This window comes from Peromyscus californicus, unplaced genomic scaffold (genome assembly GCF_007827085.1).
Source record: "Peromyscus californicus insignis strain IS unplaced genomic scaffold, ASM782708v3 Scaffold_9__1_contigs__length_137607984, whole genome shotgun sequence".
Classification (NCBI taxonomy): domain Eukaryota; kingdom Metazoa; phylum Chordata; class Mammalia; order Rodentia; family Cricetidae; genus Peromyscus; species Peromyscus californicus.
In genome coordinates this window covers 600,486-625,077 of record NW_026294617.1, presented here as the reverse complement: position 1 = coordinate 625,077, position 24,592 = coordinate 600,486, and the positions used below count along the sequence as shown (strand labels likewise).

At 38.1% G+C, this 24,592-nt stretch overlaps 1 protein-coding gene across 1 annotated transcript in view; it reads left to right on the top strand.

The window, feature by feature from the left end:
• Agtr1 (angiotensin II receptor type 1) overlaps positions 1 to 21,268 on the top strand; it is a 48,369-nt gene extending 27,101 nt beyond the window's left edge. The window contains exon 2 of the mRNA XM_052731089.1: positions 19,426 to 21,268. Coding sequence (XP_052587049.1) covers positions 19,473 to 20,552 — 1,080 coding nt within the window. The 5' untranslated portion in view covers positions 19,426 to 19,472 and the 3' untranslated portion in view covers positions 20,553 to 21,268. The remainder of the gene's footprint in view (positions 1 to 19,425) is intronic.
• The last annotated feature ends 3,324 nt before the right edge of the window (positions 21,269 to 24,592 follow it).

The window sequence follows — 24,592 nt, the reverse complement described above, 5'->3', positions numbered from 1 at the left end:
AATCAATAACATTTGTTGTAATATTTAGTATGTAGCAACCTTTCTCCCCACATTTTATTTAACTCTCATGCTCACAGTACACAGTTGGTTTTTATCCCACTTCAAACAGAAGAAACTAAGGCTAGAAAGAATGAGTAAATTCTTGGTCAATCAGATGATTAATGAGAGATTGTAGCAGGATGACTGTCATGCTTATTATGGCTGTTTTGCTTCCTATGATACGGCAACCAATAGCCTACATCAGCTAAATCAATATTCTCTTTTAATGTTCTTAATGCTGGTGCTAGGGATTTGATTCAGTAGTAGTGTGCTTGAGTGAACAGAGCTCTGAGCTCAATCCCAGCATCACCCAGCCCATGTGTACTGTACACATTTGTAATCCCATCACTCAGGAAATAAAAGCAGAAGGATCAAAAAGTCAAGGTTGTCCTCAGCTACATAACAAGTTCAAAGCCAGTATGTGCTACATGATACCCTGCTTTAAAATAAAACAATTCTAAATGCTTAATAGCTATTACTATGTATTTTAATGTATATATTGGCTTTCCATGCCAGCCATTTACTAAACTTGCTTTTATTCTTGTCTAGTCTATCCGTGCTGAACATATATAACATCCTATATCTTGAAGAAATTATTTTAAATACATTATCCAATTTTGACTTGAAAGTTAAGAACATTTGCTGCTTCATGTCTCATGAGGGCGGTGAGACGCTACAGCATTCGGGCTTGAGCCCAACATGGCAGATTCCCACTGCTGTATACAGTAGCGTCTCCAAGCTGCACAGACCACTGCTTGGCAGATTTAGCTTTTGCTAGTACAGAAAAAAAAAAGAGGTTTCTGGGCAACTGGCTGCTTTGATAGAAGCATAGACCCACTACCTTCCAGAGTTGGCAGACAGCATGGTTCCCAGAGCTGGCAGTGAATTATCTCTATCATGTTGAAAAGCTGAAATGGGCAGAGTCAGCAGCCAAGGCTGCCACTTCAGTCCTAAAAATGAAGTTTAGCAGTTTAAAGACTCTCCTGGACAGAAAAGGATTATAGATTCAGAATAAGACAAACGCAGATGAGATAAACCCTAAACAGTTTACAATGTGTGTAAAGATATATGTAGGCTTAAAAGAGAGAGGAAAAGAAATAAAGACAGTTATATAAAGAAATAGAAAGTTTTAAAAATAAAGTCGTTAAAGAGACAGTAAAGGTAATATAAAAATAAGCCACGAAAAGATCGGTATTACACAGAGAATCTGGATTGTGTTGTCCTTGATATTTTTAACTGCAGAAAGACATTTGATTGAAAAGGCTGTTAAGTTAAATCGATATATGTATTTTAAAGGTATCTTGACTTCAAAATTTGGATCTAAGGATATGTTGTTTTGGAAAGGAGGCTCTGCTTTTGTTTCCACAGAGAGCAAGAGACTATGGATTTGTTCCAGATTAAGATACATCAGGCTTGACCAGCCAAGACCCCCTGAAAGGTCTCTGATGACACCATGGCCCAAATGATCCAACATCCAGAATGGTTTCAAGGCAACTGGCTCAGACATTGCAGCCTTAAAGACTATTTCAGTCAGGACTTGACCATAATTCTTAAATTTTTCAGGATCTCCATAAGAATATAGCACCCTTTATCAGAAGGAAGTAGCCTAGAAAACTATGCTTACATTCCCAAAAAATGGATTATGAATGTTTGTCTTTGTTTAGGTTGTTGGTTACAAATTATTATTGGTCATAGTCAATATTTTCTAAAAGAAGAAAGGGGATATGATATGGAAATATAAGCTATAGATATGATAGGATAAAAGGGTAGATTGTTGAACCTACTTTTAAAGAGTAACTTGTTTAAAATGTTTTAATTGGTATAGATTTTAGCTTATTGATACAAATTTAAAGTTAATTTTGTTATACTATATGTATATTTCTACACTTGTTCAAGGTATTATATTTTTCAAGCTCATTTAAATTGTAATGGATAATTAAAAAATACAGATTAATAATTAGTCTTCTATGATAGTCAAGCTTAATAGTCATGTTAAGTTTTCTAGGTATACATAGACATAATTTAATTAGGTAGATAATCTTCAAATACTTCCAAGACCTACAGAATATGGCATTTTAAATGTTTTAAAAACTTAGACTTTCTGGACAATGAGACACATCTACTCCTGCCAGCACCGATTTACTTCAAAGAGAAAGATGGGCATCAAAGACACTCCATATGGACTTTTTCTTCTTCTTGGCAAAAATAGCCATTTGGGCAAGAAACTGTTCTTGCCTGAACTGCTTGACAAAATGTTGTACTGACTGCACATGCAGGACCCATAGAAAGATGCCCACTGAACTTTGAAAGGCAAAATGGTCCTTCAGGTTCCTGCTTTGCAGAAGAAACTGCCAGACATTCTACAGGACACAGAGAGAAATGACTGAGATACTCTAGGCCTATGGACTGAAGATAGAAGCCCCAATATTACAGAAGAACTTTGGATGACTGTCCAGGCAGACAGCTGTCTCTGTCATTCTAGATTTTGGAATTTGCTTACAATGCTCTTCCTGTTTACTTAGGTAATATTATATCCTTCTGAGGTCTTTGATGTAGTTGAAGACTCGATAGTTATAATTGTAATTTTTCTTAGATATGATAAATGATAAATTAGATATGAAACCTTAGATTCACAAATATAGGATAGATAAAATATTTTCTTTAATTTTACAAAATACAAATAGACTACATATTGTAACTGTAATTCTTGCTTGATAACTGTTTGTTTTATATAATTTTACTATGTTAAAGTTAAAACCTTCCTTTTTAATTAAACAGAAAAGAGGAAATTCTGTCGGATAATGCTTTTGTACACTGGTTTAATAAAACGCCGATTGGCCAGTAGCCAGGCAGGAGGTATAGGTGGGATAAGCAGACAAAGAGAATTCTGGGGAGAGGAAGGCTGAGTCAGGAGACTCCAGCACACCATCCAGGGAGCACATAGGTAAAGCCACAGAACATGTGGCAACATACAGATTAACAGAAATGGGCTGAGTTTAAGTGTAAAAGCTAGTCAGCAATTAGCCTGAGCTAATGGCCAAGCAGTTTTAACTAATATAAGCCTCTGTGTATTTACTTAGATCTGAGAGGTTGTGGGACTTCGAGGCTGCGGGAGCCAGGTGGGACCAGGAAAACTTCAGGTACAGAGTTGTTTATCCTGATTTCAACCTCACCAAAATGTTACCCATTTGGCTCTAGCATACACAAGAAGCTGCCTTCTGATAAGAATTCAGTGACTTTTCCATAGTAAGAGAATGGAGGTTTCCTCACCACTACCCAGGCCTCAGTCATGCTGGGCAACTGCTTTATCACTGAGCTACAGGCCCAACCCTGAGAAAACAAAACTCTTTTTTGTTTTTTCAAGACAAAGTTTCTCTGTGTAGCTTTGGAGCCTGTCCTGGAACTTGCTCTGTAGACCAGGATGGCCTCGAACTCACAGAGATCCACCTGCCTCTGCCTCCTGAGTGCTGGAATTAAAGGCATGTGCCACCACCACCCGGCAAGAACAGAACTCTTAATACTAAAGATGGGAGTGTATAATTCCCTCCAAATTCAGCTGATTTAAAAGGAATAAACCATTATAACTACAACTATACATGTCTATCTAATGGTACTGCTATTGGGAAGGTTTTCTTCAGTAATGTTCTTTGGGAAAAAATCATTACCACATCAGAAAAGCAGCTTTCTGTAGTAGAGGCAAGTAAAAGAAAATCAAGCTAAACCATTAAACTCTGCTTGACCAATTGCTAGGCAATTTGTTCCTTGGTATGCTTAACTTTTCTCATCCTCATTTTTCTCTAATTAGTTTCATTACAATTAGGACATTACTGACATGTTTATTCAACAGGCTATTCCATAGAAAAGAACTTAAAAGTAAATGTGAACCTGAATTTATTTGTGACTATTAAATAGCAGTTCAGATCTGACAGGTGCAAGACTCTGTGACCCTGAGTCTGACACCATCAGGTGTCTGTGAACATGATGCCAGCAGAGGGCAGGATTTGACCTCCTATCACTCCATTCTTGTGGAGAACTTGGGCTAGGACAAGAGTAATCAAGCTCCTTGAAGTGCCTGCAAACAAGTCACTCAAGTCCCTCTGCCTGTGTTTGAATAGAGAATCCCTGAGAGTGTAGTTTCTAGTATTATTTCATAAAAAAATGTTTAGTTAATTCCTACAGTCAGAGCTCCTACTGTAAGTACCTAACTCCATCTTGGACTTTTGAAGAGTTATCCCAAAGGATCTGATCCCTTGGGGGAATTTGAAATATTCCTAGGAAGATACAATACTGAAGTAAAAGATTCTAATAAAATACACTTAGTAGATAACTTATTCAATAAAAGAAAAAGAAAGAATAAGGACCCGAGCAGTGCTTCTCAATTTGACACATATTTATCATGGGTGTCCCCTTTATCATAAAATAATTGACATTACCCCTAGCCTCTAAGTACTAAATGTTAACAGTCTTCCTCCTTCAACTTATTCTGTTGTAAAAATGTAATATGTGTCAATGTTACCAAATGCCCTAAAATAGCAAAATAAAAGCACCTGCTCGAGAGCTTATATATTCGCCTGAAGTATGGAGATTACCATGTCTTCCCTATAGGGCTCACAGTACTTGGGATATAGTAAATATTCATTTCATTTAATCATAAATTATATATGTTACTACTAATAGGAATCCACTATTCCTATTAACTATTCCTTGGAGATTTTTATCTGAATCTGATTCTTGCAGAAGTTCACAGAAGAATAAAGTATTATACAGTAAATAAGCTTGATTGGACCCCTGTACATCACTTTATGCTGAAGTCAGGTATCTGGCATAATAAAATTGACCATTCCCAAAATACCATGGCTAGTCATCTCAAGGATAATCTGTCTTCTTTTATGTGAAGGTCAAAGATTAGGAGCTCTTCCACTAGGAAGTTTGAAGAATAGCTAATGATGTGGATATAAACTTCTAAGTGCTTTGGGAGCTTTCTACATATAGATAAGTCTTTGTAAACATTTCCCTACAGGAGGGTCTGAAATGATCATTTCCTCTCACACTCTTAATTTGATTTGTAATTTTACCCATCTTACAGGCAATAAAAATCAAAATTAATTGGGGAGAAAAACAAATAGATGATTCTAAATTGCCATGGTATTTAGCTGGAAGTGAGCAACTGCAGGTTGCGAAGAAACTGAGCTGAATAAATGTTTGTAAAAACTAGAGTGTTAGATATTTCTAGCCTACCAGTTTATTGTTTGAAATGTCTGTTGACTCGAGGAAAATGGTGTTCTATTTCCTATTAGAGGGCCCCTAACCAAGCTGTAGTGGGTAGCCATTTCAACCTTGATCTGGAAGTTCCAATCCCCATCGAGGCTTCAGTAACTGTCACACCTACAAGGTGGGGCCAAGAGATGACCCTGAAGACCCGAGATCTGGATGCGCCGGCTCTCTTGGCTCCTGGACCCTGGACGCTGGAGGTAGACCAAGCAGAGTTCTCCAGAGAAAACCGCCGGACTGCGCTACGTCTTTCCCAAACCCTGCAACCTACCTATCCCTTCATTTCTAAATTACGCCACTAAATAAACCTCCCTTTTAACTACATGGAGTGGCCTTAATAATTTCACCAATACCAAGCATAATTGCTTTAGTATTGAAAGCTGTATCTTTGAGGAGTGTTGGTTGAGCTAGCTGGAAAAACAAGAGAGTGTTAATATTTCAGGAATAAAGGAAAGCACTAATAAGCTTGCTGTCAGAGTCAAGTTCAGGAACTGATCTGAGCAGGTTTGTTCCTGGCAATAAAAGTAGAAATCCATCCGTGAATTAGCAGTGATAAAATGAGAATTTGCTATGACAAAGTTTAAAACAAGAGGAGATGGTAGTCTTGGTGTATATAGGACAACATCTTCTCTTGATCCTTAAGTATTTAATGCTTTATGAACTATATACCACCACACTATGAAGTTCTTTTTGGCAGAAATGCTCTTTCCAATTGATAAACCAAGCAATGCATTTTATTTTTATCTTATTCTACATTGTGTAGAAGAAAAACTACCCAGAAGACAAAAATGGTACATTATTGCAAATCTCTTGGGATGAACACAATTTTAACTCCTAAGACTATATGCAAATCCTGGGACTATATTTTAATATATTTCAGACCTGATGAGTGACATCCGTTAAATTGTTTATTACTAGTGAAATTTTCATAGGAAGCAGCACTTACCAGTAACTTTTATTTTTCTGTTGGCAATGGATTCTTTACTTTGTATCAGCTCAGCATTCTTAGCTCTTATCACAGGCTGTTTAGTTAGAAAGTGAAAGAAGCCGAACATAGAAAAGAGAAGGAAGGACACATCACAGTAAGGAACAAGGTTTATTACAGTTAGTGGCTTTGTTTCATTTATATTTACGTAGAATTCAAAAGGACTTAGTGAAGCTGGAAAACCTGTCCAATTAGGCAGTGTTTTATTGATGCCTTTCAGTTCCCCACCCACTGTTTTACCCCTTGTTTATACTTTAGTTTCTTTTACTTCTAGTGCACAATGTATCCTAATCTGTCTTTACCAAATTTGCTTGCAATAGAGGCAATTAATCATTTACATTAGTGTGAATCTAACAGCATCAACCAAAGTCCAAAAGCTCTATGATCTCATAGGATCTCCCCACATGCCATCATATTTAATGTTTCCACCAGTCTTCCAAGCCAGAGTAAACATATACTTACAGCTTCATCCTCATCCATTACTTTCCAGATAAAGACAATGAGTCACAGGTGACTGAAATCCCAGCTCCATGCCAAAAGGAAAACATAACCTGGATCTAGATGTTGTGGATGCCATCTCTGTGCACCCCCGTGGCCTTACCAACTTGGGCTCATTGGAGTCATTGTGTCCTTGGGCAGATTGAGGAGTTCTGGGGTAGTTCTAAGTGTGTTGTGGAAGTAGTACACAATCTTGCTCAAGGTGACGGCATTGTAGATAGATGGGAATACATGAAAAAGATATTTTATCAGATAACATTCTGCTGGGCATATGTGGATTCCACAATTACTGAATGTATGAAAGAAATACAGAAAGTAATGAGTAATTCTTAAGCTGTACATAGCAGCTTCTCCTGCTGTCATTTTTTAACCCATCCAGAGGTCAGATGAAAACATTCAACCTGAGGTAATTTTGTTACTCATTGAATTTGAGTTTGCCTATTAATCATTATTATTGGCAGCTATGCCATATTTGGAAACTTAGATGTCTATACTATAGTGTTTTTCAATTATTAGTATGCATCAAAATCACCTGTTTGCTCAACCCACTGTTTCTGATTCAGTGGGTCTAGGTGGTGCCTGAGTCTTGCTTGCATTGTGAATAAGCCCTGAATGATACTGAAGCAGGGACTTTGCTCAAGCCGTCATGGAGCCTGCATGGATGTCTGTGAGCCAAGCTCTGCTGTTGTTTACAGCAGCAGCTATCTCAAGTATGGGAAGCATTTGATCATGGCTAGTCTCAAGTGAGATGTGCTGGAAACATAAGTTATATATCACTATTTGACAAAATGATGCAATGAGATGCAAACTATCTAGTAATTGCTTAGATTTTTGGTTTTTTTTTCCTTTGTATTGAGAATAGATTTTTTTGTTTATTTATTTATTTTTACATCCCAACCAGTTTCCCCTCCCTCCCCTCTTGCCAGTTCCTGTCCCTCCCCTCTGCTCCCCACCTCCCTTTTACCCTATCTACTCCTCCTTCTCTGCTTCTCTTCAGATAGAGGTGAACATCTCATAGATATCCACCAGCCATGGTATATCAAGTTACAGTGAAACTAGGCACCTCCTCTTCTATTAAGGCTGAATGAGGCAATCCAGTAGGAAGAATGGGTCCCAAAAGCCAACAACAGAGTCAGAGACATTCCCTGCTGTCATTATTAGGAGTCCCACAAGAAGACCAAGTTACACACTGCAACACATATGCAAAGAGCCTAGGTCAGTCCCATGCAGACTCCCTGGTTGTTGGTTCAGTCTCTGTGAGCCCCTGTGAACCCAGGTTAGTTGGTTTTGTGTTTTTCTTATGGTGTCCTTCATACCACTTGGCCCTCCAACCTTTCCTCCCCTTCTTCCACAGGATTCCCAGAGTTCTGCCAAATGGTTAGCTGTGGATCTCTACATCTGTTTCCATCAGTAGCTGGGTGAAGCCTCTCTGATGACAGTTGGACTAGGCATCAATCTATGAGTATATCAGAATATCGTTAGGAAACATTTTATTGACTTTTTTTAACCATTTGTGTTTGGTTCTGTCGTAGGTCTCTAGGCTATCCATCCTCCAGGTCTTGGCCCTCAAGGGGGGACTCCCTCTCAGGGTATAGGTCTCACACTATGCCAGTCATTAGTTGGTCACTCTCACCATTTCTGCACCATTTTTACCCCAGCACATCATGTAGGCAGGACAAATTGTAGGTCTAAGGGTTTGTGGCTGAGTTGGTGTCCCAGCCCCTCCACTGGAAGTTTTACCTGGTTACAGGAGATGGCTGATTCAGGTTCCCTACCTGCTATTGCTAGGAGTCTTAGCTGGGGTCACCCTCATAGATTCCTGGGAGTTTCCATTGCTCTAGGTTTCTAGCTCATCCCAGAGATGCCCCTAGATTTCAGCTTTCTCTCTTAACTCTCTCCCTCCCTCCACCCCCTCCCCCCACCTGATCCTTCCTGTTTCCATCCCTATTCCCCCTTCCAGGTCCCTCCCTCCGTTCACTGGCAATGTCCATTCTATTTCCCCTTCACAGTGCAATTCATACATCACTTCCGCCATCCCTCCTCCACACATACACACCTCCCACATTGAGCCCTCTTTGTTACTTAGCTTCTCTAGGCCTGCAGGTTGTAGCATGTTTTTCCTTTACTTTACAGCTAATATTCAATTATGAGTGAGTACATACCATGTTTGTCTTCTGGATCTGGGTTACCTCACTGAGGATGACCTCAAGACCCATATATACCATTCCTGAGCATATACCCAGAGGACACCCCTCCATACCACAAGGACACTTGCACAACTATATTCATAGAAGCTTTATTCATAATAGGCAGAAACTGGAAACAATCTAGATGTCACTCAACTGAAGAATGGATAAAGAAAATGTGATACATTTACACAATGGAGTATTACTCAGCTGTTAAAAACAATGACATCAAGAAATTTGCAGGCAAATGGATGGAACTAGAAAACTTCATAGCTTAGATTTAATTAATTATATTATTAAAATTAATTTCATTCATTATCAGTTTGATTTGATTTTAATTTATTTCTTAATGTGGCCACTACAAAGGTTGTGCTTACATATGTGGTTCATATTTCACTTTTAGATCGTACTGTCCAATATAAAGGACTAAAAATAAAATAGAGATTAGTTAACAACAGAAGATTCACCCCGCAAAAGAAACACTTTGCAGTGAGGTCAGAAAAGCAAAGAAATGCTATATGTTGGTTAAGATTTTGCCTGAAGGTCCCAGTTTGTACCTCAGCACTTGTCACTAGTTTTAATGTACAAATTACACAATATCCACCAGCCACATGTCGTTCATCTTTAATTCTTAAAACCAGCCTGGTGAGATGGCTTAGCTAGTAAAGGCTCTTGTCTTACTGTGAAGTGAGCTCGGTCCTCAGAGACCACATGGTGGAAGGAGAGAACTGACTCCTGAAAGTTGTCCTCTGACATTTACACACATGTGCAAAAACCCACATATACACAACATAAACACTAAATTAATCAATTAATAAATTAATAATAAGATATAGTAATTCTTAAAAATAGGCTTAAGATTAAATAGCAAATGTTTCTACTGAGTTTAAAAATTAAAAATTTCCCCCAATCTTTAAAGCTCAAAGCTGTCTTTACTTCAATTGACATGACTTGCCCTTGAATAACCTTATAAAAGGTTATATTTTCAATGTGTATTTGTCTTCCAACCCTCTCACTTTTTACCTGTAGCAAATATGAAAAAGAAGTAAGAACAGGTGGTGACATTCCCAGTTTTAGCACCTTGTAATGTTTAAGGAATGACAAAACAGGAGATTGAATTGCTGCTTAGAGGTGATTGATGAGTAAAAGAACAGAGTTTTCTGGAACTCCAGTCTTGTCCAACTTTACTTGGGTCCTACAACTTCTGTAGCATTTTAAAATTTAAAAACAAAAATAAAACTTTGAGCTAGAGAGAAGGCTCAGTAGTTAAGAGTACTTGTTGCTCTTGCAGAGGACCTGATCCAATTCCCAGCACCCACATAGCAGCTCACAAACATCTATAACTCCATTCCCAGGAGATCTAACACCCTCATCTGACTACAAAGGCACTGTACACATGCAATGCAAATATATTCATGTAGGTAAAACACTTATACAATGAAATAAAGGAAATCTAAAAATTTTAAAAAGTTATGAAAAGAATAATGTATACAAGAACATGGTCCCAAAAACTGTATCTAGGACAAAATCAGATAACCTGAATGTCCTTCATGACATTCATTCTTTTAGGACAGCAGGTCCTGAAGCTCTCAAAATGCTGAATCCTCAAAATGATTGAATCCTTCAAATGCTACATGATGTGAATCCAGGTAGGATCTAGACTTGTCACCACTACTTTATTATCCTAAGGCTTCAACATGGAAAGAGCATTTCTTTGAGTGGTAACTTTATAAAGAAAGAATGAAATTGTTACTATAAAGATTGTATGTGGAATTTCTTCATTTATCCTGAAAGTCTTTTGATTTTGTTGTTCTTAATTATAATTAAGTATAAAAGACTTAATTATAACTAATCCTTTAATACAGGATTTTATTAATATAGGCTATAATCTAAATTTATACATAAAGAACTGACTTAATAACATATTCTGCTTGCCATGCCAAGTTGCCTTCATCTTCAAAAGATGCATATCCTTTCAAAAAAATGTGAGAATTCTCTTAAGTATATGATCTCCCTTGAGGTTGCAGAAGCCTAAAGCCTCCAAGTCGAGGGCTTGGATCAAGTTCACCCAGCTAGCAAAAGGAAAAGCCACAATCAGAACTTCCTCTTTGTCCATGGCTGGTTTGCAGACTGTAGTTTCAAGAGTATTCCTACTATAATAATAATAAAAAAAAAAACATTTGGACAAATGTATGCAGTATATTATATATTTTCTGCTTTTATATTTAAATGTTATAGCTATGAAGTTTATGTTTTTAAAACCTTAATCTAAAATTATGTCATGCAGGCAATAATGCCTAGAAGAAAACTTGTGATACATATACATTCTAGTTTCAGAAGGGTCTAAATCAGTACTGTCTTGCCTGACTAGTCACTTCCCCTTCCCTTTAAAGTGAGGTTTTAAAATGAAATAAAAGTTTCATTAATTGAATCAGGTTTCACAAAAAAATCTGGGGTGTTGGGGCTAGAGAGCATCAAAGGTTCTTGCAGAGGAAAGTTTCCATTCCCAGCACATACATCAGACAACTGCCCTTGATCTGGCTCCAGAAGAGCAGATCACCCTACTTCCGACCCTTGAACACCTGTATTCACATGCATGTACCCACAGAGATGCACAAATGATAACAAATAAATGAAACTGCATTCACACACCGAAGGACAAAGATATTACTGAGAAGCCGATAGTGGTTATTGCCTTGTCATCCATTGACTAGGACTGCCCTAATCAAGTTTCAGGACCACATCAGAACTGTTTCGCTCCCCATGGCCAGGCTGCTTACCTAATCAAGTGTGGTGGCCATAGTGGAAAAGCTCTGTGAACTCTAAAGCCTGAAGAATTCAACTGTGAAAAAGATAGAAATCAGTTTACTGGCAGGCTTCCATCTAGTTTTTTTTTTTTTTTAATTTTCTTCCTTTTCTAACATCCGGAACTCTCACCTCTTCTTACTCCTTAACATACAGAGAATATTTTCGGCTGACACCAGAGTGGCAAGGGGAGAATTTTTTTAAGCACAATAATTAGACTTGTTCACATATCTTTGATCTCTATTGATTTCTTTTTTCTTTTTGAAATAAAAAACGAACAAAATGCAACCAAGAGTTTGGGATAATTGGGAGGAGGTGCTTGGGACATGTGTTATTTTGACTGTAATTCAGAGTAAGTAGGGTTTTTTAGATAAAGGGACTTATCTTATTTCTGGGAAACTGAGATATGGGATTAATATTTTACTTTTATCAACATGCATATCCTAGTTTGAAAGGAACTTCTGCATTTCCTTTTGTAAAGCTAGAGTCTAGGCCAGTGAGATGGCCTAGTGGGTAAAGGATGTGGGCACCAAACTCAATGACCCAAGTTAGATCACCAGGATCTACACAGTAGAAAAAGAGAATGAACTTTCTTAAGTTGTCCTCTGACCTCCACTTGTGTGCTTGTGGCATGTACACACACACACACACACACACACACACACACACACACACACACACACAAATGTAAGGCTTGAAACAGTCAAGCAGGAATTCTTAATACACAGGCAATCAAAATGTTTGAGGAATAAAGGAACACACAGCAGCCATAAAATAGGTACAAAGTGTTAAGAAATAAGAGCACATAGTTTTGTTTTGTTTTATATTTTAAAGAAACTAGTAGACTAAAATTTTAGTGCCAACTTCTGTGAGTTAATGAATTCACAGTGAATAATTACTGGCAGTTGTTCCCTGAAATGTTGCTGGGGAAGATGGACATATAAAAAAAAAGAAAGGGCTGCTTTCTAATGTCTGATTTATAAAACATACACAAGAAAGAAAGTGGGTTTATCGACCTGTCCAAAACTGCAAATGACTATTCCTTTTATACATGAGCTACTTGTAAAGAAGAATTGAAATACAACTGTTTGACCTTTGAGCTCTATCATTATTAGCATAGGAAACTATGGAGTATGTTTTCTTTAAAATGCAAACTCATTAAAAATAAAGCAACATGCAATCAGAAGTATTGGAGACTCTTTTATACTAAGGAAGAAAGAAGAACAATCTTTTGTCTTCTGCTTGCTTCAGGGAACCAAGGAAAATGTGAAGAAACACAAATACCTACAAGAGCAAGCAGACTGAAGGTCCCACCTGACTCATGGCAAATTTGTTCAGCTGCTTCTAATTACATTTTACCCATACTCCTTGAAAAACAGCTTGGAGTTTTTAAGCCTTTTAATGGCAACATGAGAAATTTACAACTGATAAACCTGTTTTGTATTCTCTCATGGTTTCCTTACTGATAGGTGTTCTGAGTCAATGCTTGCCTTGCATATATAAAAAAAAGTAAAGTTTCAAATAAAATATTTATTAAACATGATTTGAAATTAATACTGGTACTTTCACATAATCTCATGTAATTATATGTTTCATGTTCAAAGAGAATCACACCCCATCTTACAGATGATGAGACCAGGGCTAACATCCAGAGAAATGGTATGACATAACCAGAGTCACACTGTTCTAGAAGTGACAAAGAGTAAACTATTAGAAGTATTTCTGCTCCAAACCCTTCCTCCCCAGCCTACGGAAAAATGGCGCGTAAAATTCCTGTATACCACAGAGCATGCGCAAAAACAATAACAAGACCTAAAGTTAGAAAGGCTTTCCCTTTGGCTCTTTAATCCTTATTGAAAAATTTAACTGCTACATAAATCCAAAATATATCCATATGGCTATAGTGCCATGATATTCCAATATGTGTACCCATTGTGTGATGTCTAAATGGGGCCAAATGTTTCTATCTCCTCAAATATTTCTCATTCTCATTTCTGTATGAGAAATACATTCAGAATCCTTTCTTTCAGCTTCTTGAGATGTACAGTACTCAATCATCATCTAAGTCACCTTACTATGTCATAGAACAATAGAATTGCTTACTGCTACCTGACTGTTCCTTAATACCTATTTGATGTTACTATTGTCAGCATTCTTTTTTTTTTTTTTTTTTTCAGAATCCAGCTCAGAGGGTGCAAGTAGAAATGCAGCTACTTTCTGTGTCTTACAATTTTCATTTTCCTAATGTATCACAGCGCTTCCTCCTTAAGATTCTTACCCAAACAGTTCCCTTTTAGCTTAAAAAAAAAAGAGCCCCAGTAACACTCTTCTTTTATCCTCAATGAAGGCAGGTGCCAATTACAGGAGTTCCTGTATAAACTGATGACATGATTGTTCTATGGTATGGTTAAGGGGAAGGTTTTTATTGCAGACAGGAGAGAGATAACAGCCAGAGACATCAAGGAGAGTCCAGAGCAGAGAGGGAGAAAGAAGTAGATTAACCTGGCCATAAGAGAAGCAGGAGCAGAGCAGAAAGAGTGAGAGAGAATGGAGGGGGGGGAAGAGGGGAGAGGTAGAGAAAGGAAGAAAGAGAAATGGTAGACAAAGAAGAGAGAGGAGGAGAGAGACAGAGAGAGCGTATCTAAAATAACAGTGTTATAAGGGTTATGAGTAGCTGAGGGGAGGGAAATGTGTGAGGTGGAAGGAGTTTAAAGTAGGGGAGAAGGGATAGGAGACCAGCATGGACTTTGAAATGTGTAATAGGCACTTGAGCTACTGAAGGAGCCTAGAGGCCAGCATGCACTTTGGTATGCTAATAGATATGACAAATAGCCATTTATCTCTTCTGTCTTTTGGAATTTGGGAAATAGAATTTCCTATGGACCTGACAGTTCAACTTTTCACTCTTCTATAAGCTCCATGTTTCTCTAGGAAGGCTTATCAAAGTAGTATGATGGGAGACAGTGTGAAGCTTGGTCTATTTGAGGGACCCCTGGCAGTGGGATGAGGATCTATCCCTGGTGCATGAGCGGGCTTTTTGGAGTCCATTACCTATAGTGGGACGCCTTGCTCAGCCTTGACTAGGGGGTTGGGGGTGAAGGTGGGTGGCTTGGTTCTGCCTTAACTGAATGTACCAGGCTTTGCTGACTTCCCATGAGAGACCTACCTTTTTGAATGAGGGAGTGGGGGACAGGCTGGGGGAGAAGACTGGGTGGGACAGAGGGAGGAGGAATTTGAGGGGGATCTGTGGTTGGTATGTAAAATGAATAAAAAAATTCTTAAATAAAAAAAAAGGAAAAAAACAAAGTAGTGTGAATGCAGAATGGAGAGTGTCGTGGCACTCTTCCATTCAGAAAGACCCAGTGAACATTTGGACCAACATTTTGAAGAGGTTATTTAGCATCTGTAAATTCTTAACAGCCAAGTCCCAGAGATGTGTTGTAGGCACATGTAAAGAGCGAAACGTGCAAGCTGTAGAGCTTCATCTCAACTACCTCTTGGCTGGCCAGTTTGCTGCCTTTAAGTTCTTACTGTTCTCTTTCCCCCTCACCTTCCATAATCTAAATGCTTTCTCTAAGTTTTGCTCCCCTTTTCATGCCCTATACTTATCACCAAGCTGGGAAACTATAAAGAGAACATCCCACATGCCCTGGAACATAGTGGAGATGATTGGATCCCTAAGGCCCCTGTCCCCCTGCTAGAAGTGACAATTTAAAGGAAGAAGACTCTGCCTATGCTCATTTGCATGTTTGACAGGATATGAACATAGCAGGTGTTGGGGACTGTGATAGATAAGTGAGAGCTTACAGAATATATCTGTCCATATTTATTTTCCTTTGTTCTTGCCCCCTAAAATTCCTCTTCCCTCCTTATATTCTTTTTTGTTTGGTTGGTTTTTTTTGTTTGTTTGTTTTTTTTTGTTTTTTGAGACAGGGTTTCTCTGTGTAGCTTTGGTGCCTGTCCTGGATCTCACTTTGTAGACCAGGCTGGCCTTGAACTCGCAGAGATCTGCCTGCTTCTGTCTCTGATCTGCTGGGATTAAAGGCATGCGCCACCACCGCACAGCCCCTCCTTATATTCTAGAGAAATGTATTTCCTTGTTAGGTGACTCTTGTGCCCAGGTCATAAGACCCCCCAAGCAAGACCACCACAGAGCCAATATCGATGCAAGCACACAGAGGTTTTTTAATAACAAAACAAGCAAGCCCTGGGCTTGGTCCACACCCAACATCCGACACAGCACAGTGGGTGGAGGAGGACAGCCCTGAGTACTCACTTGAAGTGGTTTATATAGGAAAGGTTTACATGCAGTTTGGGATTGGATGAGGGGGTTAGGGGTAAGGTAGTTCTTTGAAGTTACTGGCTGAACTATAAGCATGAGGTTACTGATGGCAAACAGGATTCAGGGTATCTACAGAGATATAAATTTTTTACTCCCTATGTCCTGCTTTTGCTGAACCCAGGATAGATACATTCAGATTTACTGTTCCAGTCCTATTCTCTGTTAAGTTCAATTTCTGGTCAGTTGAGTCCATTACTCCGCATATTCTGTTTTACCAAGTCCAGGATATATAGATTTCAGCCTTATCTTCCCATGAGTTCAACTTCTGGTCAGTTCTAAAACTGCTGGTCAGCAAATACCATTAGAGGAGGTGAGGAGAGAGCATCTCTCAAGATGGCTACTGATTTTTCCCTTTCAGTGACAAGTCTTGATCCTAATTCAAATAGTCATGGAATTGTTCTGATTAGTATATTCAGTCCTGTGTCTAGAGTCTCTCAAGTAATACACTCATTAATTAATCAAGACCTCATTAAAATTTCCAAGCATGCTCCCTGTCTTGGTCAGGGTTTCTATTGCTGAGATGAAACATCCTGGCCAAAGCCACTTGAGGAGAAAGGGTTTCTTTCATCTTGCAGTTTGTAGTTCATCCTCCAAGGGAAGTCAGAGCAGAAGAGTTCCCCCCCAGGGAACCTGGAGGCAGGAACTGATTCAGAGGTATCAGAGGGGTGATGCTTACTGGCTTGCTCCTGTAGCTTGTTCACCCTGCTTTCTTTTAGAGCCCAGGGCCACCTGCCCAGGGACGGCACCACCCACAATGGACCAAATCAATCACTAATTAAGAAATGCCCTACAGGCTTGGCTACAGGCCAGTCTTATAGAGACATTTTCTCAATTATGTTTCCCTCTTCTCAGATAACCCAAGCTTTTGTTGAATTAACAACAATAAATCATCCAGGACACTCCCCTAGCTGTTCAGAGCAATCCTTCGCACCTTAACTACTAGCTGATGTAAATCATTTGAAATGCAGGAGAAGCAGACCTCAGCTTGTAAACTGGATTACAAATCTATACTTACAAATTTGTCCTTTCAAATGCAGATGTTTTCCCTGTTTATTCTAAGCTGAGTAGTCTCAGACTAGTCAGTACAATTTTACTGACTCCAAACAAAATTAAAGGAACCAACTGATTTGTGTGATGTCAAAGTAGGGTCAAGAGGGGAAGAGGGAGGAGGGGAGACTTTCTTCCTTGCTCTAGCAATTCAGGGCTCCCAAGAGATGGTCATACTTTAAGTGAATTTCTTTCTATTTTCTGTTGTCCTTATTTTTAAGCCAAGCCAAATATTCCTACTCTTGGTACAGAGTTCAATCTGGCCTCTTTCGTTTTTTAAACATTTGTTAACCTTGACATTTCTAAATATTTTCCTGAGCAAAATCTAGCTACTTCCAACTACATATGAGAGTAACAGCAAAGAGGTAAATTAATCTTTACTACGGTATGAATGACTACTAGTTCATGAAAGTTTTATGAAGTAATCAACTTTCATAAAGAATATTTATCTAAGGAAATTATACTGTTAGACTGGTGTAAGTTCCATAACTATAACAAAAGCAATGAAAAGGTAACCGAAGCAAAGGGAAGTCCTCCTGATTGAGAAAGACTTTAGTTTATCTCTCTCAAAGCCATGGGTTCTGTAAAGTTATTTTTTTCCTTGCAATTTGTACTGTTTTATAAACCACATATGTCTATGGTTCTTCTGCCCATTGTTTTCATTCTCTTGTTAATATTGCCAAATTGACACTGTATATATTCCATGAGACTCTATGAGCAAGCAAGAGCATAAATTGGGGCTAATGAATCCTATAGAAAGTCATCTCAGTCCTATACACTCACAACATTCATACCACTTGCCATTCACTCTCAATCATGGGACCTTCATCAGTCAAGTGGTGAGGATATGTCAAGATCCTTAGAGGGTCAAAACACATGTCCAAAGTTCCAAGACTATTTGGAAAAGTTGAGAAAATTTCACAGAAAATATGGCACATGGAGTAGGTAATGCCTATGTGTAGTTGCTAATATTCCTATCAGTGAAAGGAGTAAGGGGTTTAAATTATATAAAGCTGTATGCAAAGGAAAAGACAATGAAGGTAGAACTTAGACCCTTAAAGAGAGAAAATAGCTTTAACTACTCAGGAAATATAAAAAGATCCCTTCTATTCTAGAGTGTTATCCTCTCAAATCCAGTAACTGAAGTCTCCTGCATTGTACTTTGATAGACAAGAGTACAGAGGCCAAACACAGCCATACAGGGAAGAACAATAGAACTATATTCCTGTTCCTTTTCTTCCCCAGGGCACATTGTCAAAGCAAAATGCACTGTCACATGCTTGTAGGAATCTGATTATGACATCATAACAGAATCTGTGTAATGAACAGCACGGCCTGCCAGGCTACCCTCACCTCAGAGCACTCCAGCTCGACACCCTGCCATACTACTCTTACAGAGTCTCAGGACTTCCTCCCAGGACTTCCTGATGGATTTACATAAGACAGAATGTATGGAATTTTAAAACAACATAGGTGAACAGCTGAAGTGTTGATCATGTGAAATTTTGGGAAAATATCCACATAAGTCTCTATGGAACTCCTTTCTAAGCATCTAAACATCTGAATACCATAAACAACTGTCCCTGTTCTTCGGTCCTTACTAGAGATATGTCTTGGAAATAATTCTAGCCTAATCTGTTCATTTGACACCCTTACTAGTCAAATAGCAAATTAAATAGTTAACTTTAGCATTAAGTCCAGAAAGAGCCAACAGGAATGAAAGTCCAAAAAGGCATTTTGGTAGACTGAGTTTGGAATTTAAAAAATAGAAAATTTCATCCTGAAGCAGCCTGAAAAACCATGGAAGGAATTTTATTCCCCAAAGCATTGAACTCTCCTTATACTACCCCTCTTAAGTCTATTCCCACAGTGACCAACAGCAGCTGACTGCTTAAGAGAAAACATTAATGCTAAATAATAATGCTAAATACCCAAGCAAAGATCGAGAGAGGAAATAAATTAAAGAATAAGGTATGTATACACAACACTCTTTAAAGATCTGTTAATCAGCCCTGCTCAGCCCAGGAATAGTTCTCAAGTCATTCACAATAGCTAATTTAGTTTGGCAGTATTTTTAAATGTTGTTGTCAATCAACTTGGAAGCTAGGATTTACCAACTACAGAGATCTAATGCATGATCTAATATTTTTCCAAAGACTAAAGATGAATTACTGGAGTTGTAATTGAGAATTAAAATTGCTCATTTACAATAGAAACTTACACTTTTTAAAATAAATCTTTGTTTTCTCCAGGTACGTTTTGAATAGTGTCTGATAACAACTCACCCCAAAAGAGCAATATGATCCTTAACTCCTCTACTGAAGATGGAATTAAACGAATTCAAGATGATTGCCCCAAGGCTGGCAGGCACAATTACATTTTTGTCATGATCCCTACACTCTACAGCATCATCTTTGTGGTGGGAATATTTGGAAACAGCTTGGTGGTAATTGTCATTTACTTTTACATGAAGCTGAAGACCGTGGCCAGTGTTTTTCTTCTGAATCTTGCCCTGGCTGATTTATGCTTTTTGTTAACTTTGCCACTGTGGGCTGTCTACACCGCTATGGAATACCGATGGCCCTTTGGCAATCACCTTTGTAAGATCGCATCAGCCAGTGTCAGTTTCAACCTTTATGCCAGTGTGTTCCTGCTCACCTGTCTCAGCATCGATCGCTACCTGGCCATTGTCCACCCAATGAAGTCTCGCCTCCGCCGCACAATGCTGGTGGCCAAAGTCACTTGCATCATCATCTGGCTGCTGGCTGGCTTAGCCAGTTTGCCAGTCGTCATCCACCGAAATGTATTTTTCATTGAGAACACCAATATCACAGTATGTGCTTTCCATTATGAGTCTCAGAACTCAACACTCCCTGTTGGGTTGGGCCTGACCAAAAACATTCTGGGCTTCCTGTTCCCTTTTCTGATCATTCTCACCAGCTATACTCTAATTTGGAGAGCCCTAAAGAAGGCTTATGACATTCAGAAGAACAAGTCAAGAAATGATGATATCTTTAGGATAATTATGACTATTGTGCTTTTCTTTTTCTTTTCCTGGGTTCCCCACCAAATATTCACTTTTCTGGATGTGCTCATTCAGCTGGGCATTATCCGAAACTGTAAAATCGCTGACATCGTGGACACTGCTATGCCTATCACCATCTGCATAGCTTATTTTAATAATTGCCTGAACCCTCTGTTTTACGGGTTTCTGGGGAAAAAATTTAAAAAATATTTCCTTCAGTTTCTGAAGTACATTCCCCCAAAGTCCAAGTCCCACTCAGGCCTGTCAACAAAGATGAGCACTCTTTCCTACCGCCCTTCAGACAACATGAGCTCATCGGCCAAGAAGCCTGTGTCTTGTTTTGAGGTGGAGTAAGATGTTCAAAGCCTGCTGGTGAAGTGATCATCTGACAGAAGAAGCCAGAGGAGCATTTGGCTAGACAGCTCACTACCAAAGAAATGTTCAACCCCCACCCCTTTCAGCATTGAAGCAGAGAATGGATTTGGTGAACTATACATGCTTTCTAAAGCAATAAACAAAAGCTTTTCTTTTCCTTTAGAACAAATAGGAGCAAAAACACTGTTCATCACCTTTTTCAATGACTGGAAAGCTGCTCTAAGGACAATGTCAAAAACTGAGTGACTATTGATTATGAAAAAATGTACTGGCAGAAAAACAATGTCTCCTGTCTCTTCTCATTCTGTTACTTTTGATTTCCACATGAAATTATTTAGAGTTAATATTAAATCTGTAGACAAGCAATATGGAGATGGGAGGTCATCAGTTTCCAAGGGGCAGAGAAGCTTTTCCAACTGTTTAGCTACTAATGACTATGGTATCATTGTCCCTGCAGTTTGCTAGGCAGTAGTCATCAAGTTTCAAGATGTTTGTGAAGTTCTACCAGTAACTTAAGAATCCACACTGCCAAAACAGTGCCCACAAAATAGCTTGCCTATATAATGGTGTTACAGCAGTCACACACCAAAGTTGAACCACTTGTAAAGCTATGATTCTGTCTCAAGTAATTGTGTCTTCCTAGGACGACCAGTTTTATTTCTTATCTGAGAATTGTATAGTCTTTGTTAAGCAGATTTGTCATAAAATATGTCTTACAGTTCTAAATATATATATATATATATATATATATTCTATGTGTATATGTATAGCTGTATCTCTAAGCTGTTTGATTAAAATCTAGCAAACATATTTATCTTGAAGTAAAAATTTATCATAATGTATTTAATCTTCACTACTTAAAACATACATTGATTTATTTTTTAATTAAACTAAGAGTAAACATGAAGATATTTTGTTTGTTTTAGTTATAACTTAATATGGGTAGTTATAAACTTTCCATTTTTTTATTACACTTATTTATTGTGGGGCATACACACACCACAGCACACATGTGGAAGTCAGAGGATAACTTGTGGGAGTCAGTTCTCTCTGCCTGCCATGTTGGTTCTCAGGATCCAACTTAAGTCATCAAACTTGGAGGCAAGAACCTTTAACCACTGAGCCATTTCAATGGACACTATACATTTTTAAATCTCACTTTTGAAAAGATATAGAAGGAAACACTTCATTATAATAAATAACATGGAATAAACACATCCTTATGAAATTTTCAGAGTTATTCTGTACAACAGAAAAAACCATCCATTCTTTATAACATAAAGTAATACATTTTTATCCATAATTTTTAATATTGGGATTTGTCTAATTATTTATGTGACCACTGTAGAAAAAATTATAAGATACATAAAACTGATAAAATAATAAAAGTGCCCCAATGCAAACAAAAAAATGATCTTATTAACATTTCAGTCCATTTGCTACTGATATTCTGTGCTCAGATACAGACATAAATTATTACATTGAATCATAATAAGCATAGAACTTTTTATTTTTCACTCAGGGTGATAGCACAGTAGCTTCCTACCCTAATAAGTTTTTCTCAATCATTGTATATTTGATTGTTATCAGATAAAGACATACTTTCATGTAGTTAGCTAGTCACCAACCTGGGACCTTTTGTTTTGCTTTCAGCATTGTGAGTTTCACTAAGATGAACATTGAAGAACATGGATATGACAGATTTCTTATTCTCTAAGTAGTGTAAATGAGTATAAAGAGTATACAACTGTAAACATTACTCAGTGTTTTCTGAAATATATAAAATAAGTTATGTTCTCAACTGTTTGACTCAGCGACATGAGATATTTACAAAATTTCATTAGAAAGTTTATTGTAAGGATTCACATGCCACATGGAAGGGTGAGGACTTGACTATATCTGAAGAACCTGCTGTAACATAATGTTCCTATCTGTCAATTATATCATTCTTCAACCTAGAGACTTCAACTGCTCATGAGGTCAACCACAGAAGGCTAAGATGCCAACTCTTGTCCTAACCCCCCAAAAAAACTGTCACCAAAAGATTTAGTGATATATAAACTAGTTGATAAAGACTGTGAAAAAGGAATTCCTTTAGAGAGGTTCTGGTGCACAAGGCAGAATGTCTACCAATAGCCTCTTGCATTCATTCTCATTGCATAAAGAGTTCTTTTCTGAATAGGTGGTTACGCACACCTCTTGTTATCTTTTCTGAATTATTTTAAATTATGCTAATATAATGTCTGCCATCTACCAATGTTCTTTTATTTTCACAAAGAATTACCTCCAAACATTAAGTATTTGCTCACCTTCTAATTATATTTGAAATATCCTCCTGATCTATTTTATACCATGTTATCTTTTTTCAATTGTTATTATAGCTCAAGTGATCACAAGCATTTCATGCTTGCTAACCCACTGCATAATTATATTTGATAAAATTTCTGGAAGATAATTATATTTATATAATCTCTTATCTTCTGTATTAACAAGCATGAATGTCATGTTATATGTCTCATTTTTGTTTTAATTTTAACAAATTGCCCGGGGGAAAAGGTAGGCTAATTTCAGACCTTCACCTCTTCCTCTTCTCCTCCATATCCAATCCTTGAGTCTTATCCCCAGTTCTGTTGCAGAATACCTACTGCAGCCTCCCCTTCCCCTGTACCCATCTCTAGTGGATCAAACAGATCTCCACCACCTCATAAACTCCATTTCCCACTCATTACTTTATCTAAGTCCACAATTCCAGTAAGCACTCCCTGAGAACAACATGACACTCTGACAAAGCAAGCAAGTAAGGTGACTGCAGATTTTCACTCTCCCTCAATTCCCCCAAGTTCAATCACCAGGCTCATCCTCAGCTCTATAGCAGACCTGCTATGCCCTCTCATTCTATGTCCTCATTCCTAGGGAACTAAGCAGATCCTGGTGGAACACACTGCATTTCTCCCTTCTGTGGAGCCCTTCAGCACCCTACTCCTAGTCCATGCTCATTCCTAAATATTAGCACCCAATACCCAGAAACACATTTTTTTGAAACAGGGTTTCTCTGTGTAGTTTTGGTGCCTTTCCTGGATCTCGCTTTGTAGACCAGGCTGGCATCGAACTCTGTGATCCGCCTGGCTCTACCTCCCCGAGTGCTGGGATTAAAGGTGTGCACCACCACTGCCCGGCCCAGAAACACATTTTATCAGAAATCTCCAGAGGCCACAACTCTCAGGACTTCATAAAAAATTTCCTACCAGACAACACACAGTCACCACACTTTTCTAAGAATCACAGAAGGCAATAGAAACAAAGAAACAATACAGCCACCCAACAAAGACGAGACCACCTATCTTCACCTAGAATTACAATTTTCCCAATCCTAGATAGACAGACAACAGCATAAAAGCACAATCAATAACTATTGGAACAATATGTCTCCACTGAAGCCCAGCAACCCTGCCACATGAGGCCCTGAGTAACCCAACACTGCTGAAACACACACACACACACACACACACACACACACACACACACACACACACACAAATCCTTAAATGCCCTTTATTAATATGATAGAGATACTTAAAAAGCAAATGATAAATCCCTTAAATACATCTATGAAAACACAAACAAACAGTGGAAGGAAATTAATAAAATGGTTAAAGACATGAAAGTGGAAACAGAAGCAATTAAAAAAAAAAACCCTCAAACTGAAGGAAATCTAGAAACAGAAAATACAGGAACTTAAACAGGAACTTCAGAGGCAAGCATTACCAACAAGAATACAAGAGATCCAGGAAATTGGAGACACTATGAAAATACCAATAGTAGAATAAAATCTAAGAATAGTAGCAATAGAGGAAGGAGAAGAAACACAGGACAAAAACACAGAACATATTTTCAACAGAATCTTAGGAAAAAAATTCCCCAATCTAAAGAAGAAGATACCTATCAGGGTACGAGAAGCAAACAAAACACCAAATAGACTGCACTAGAAAAGAAATTCCCCTCAGCATATAATAATCAAA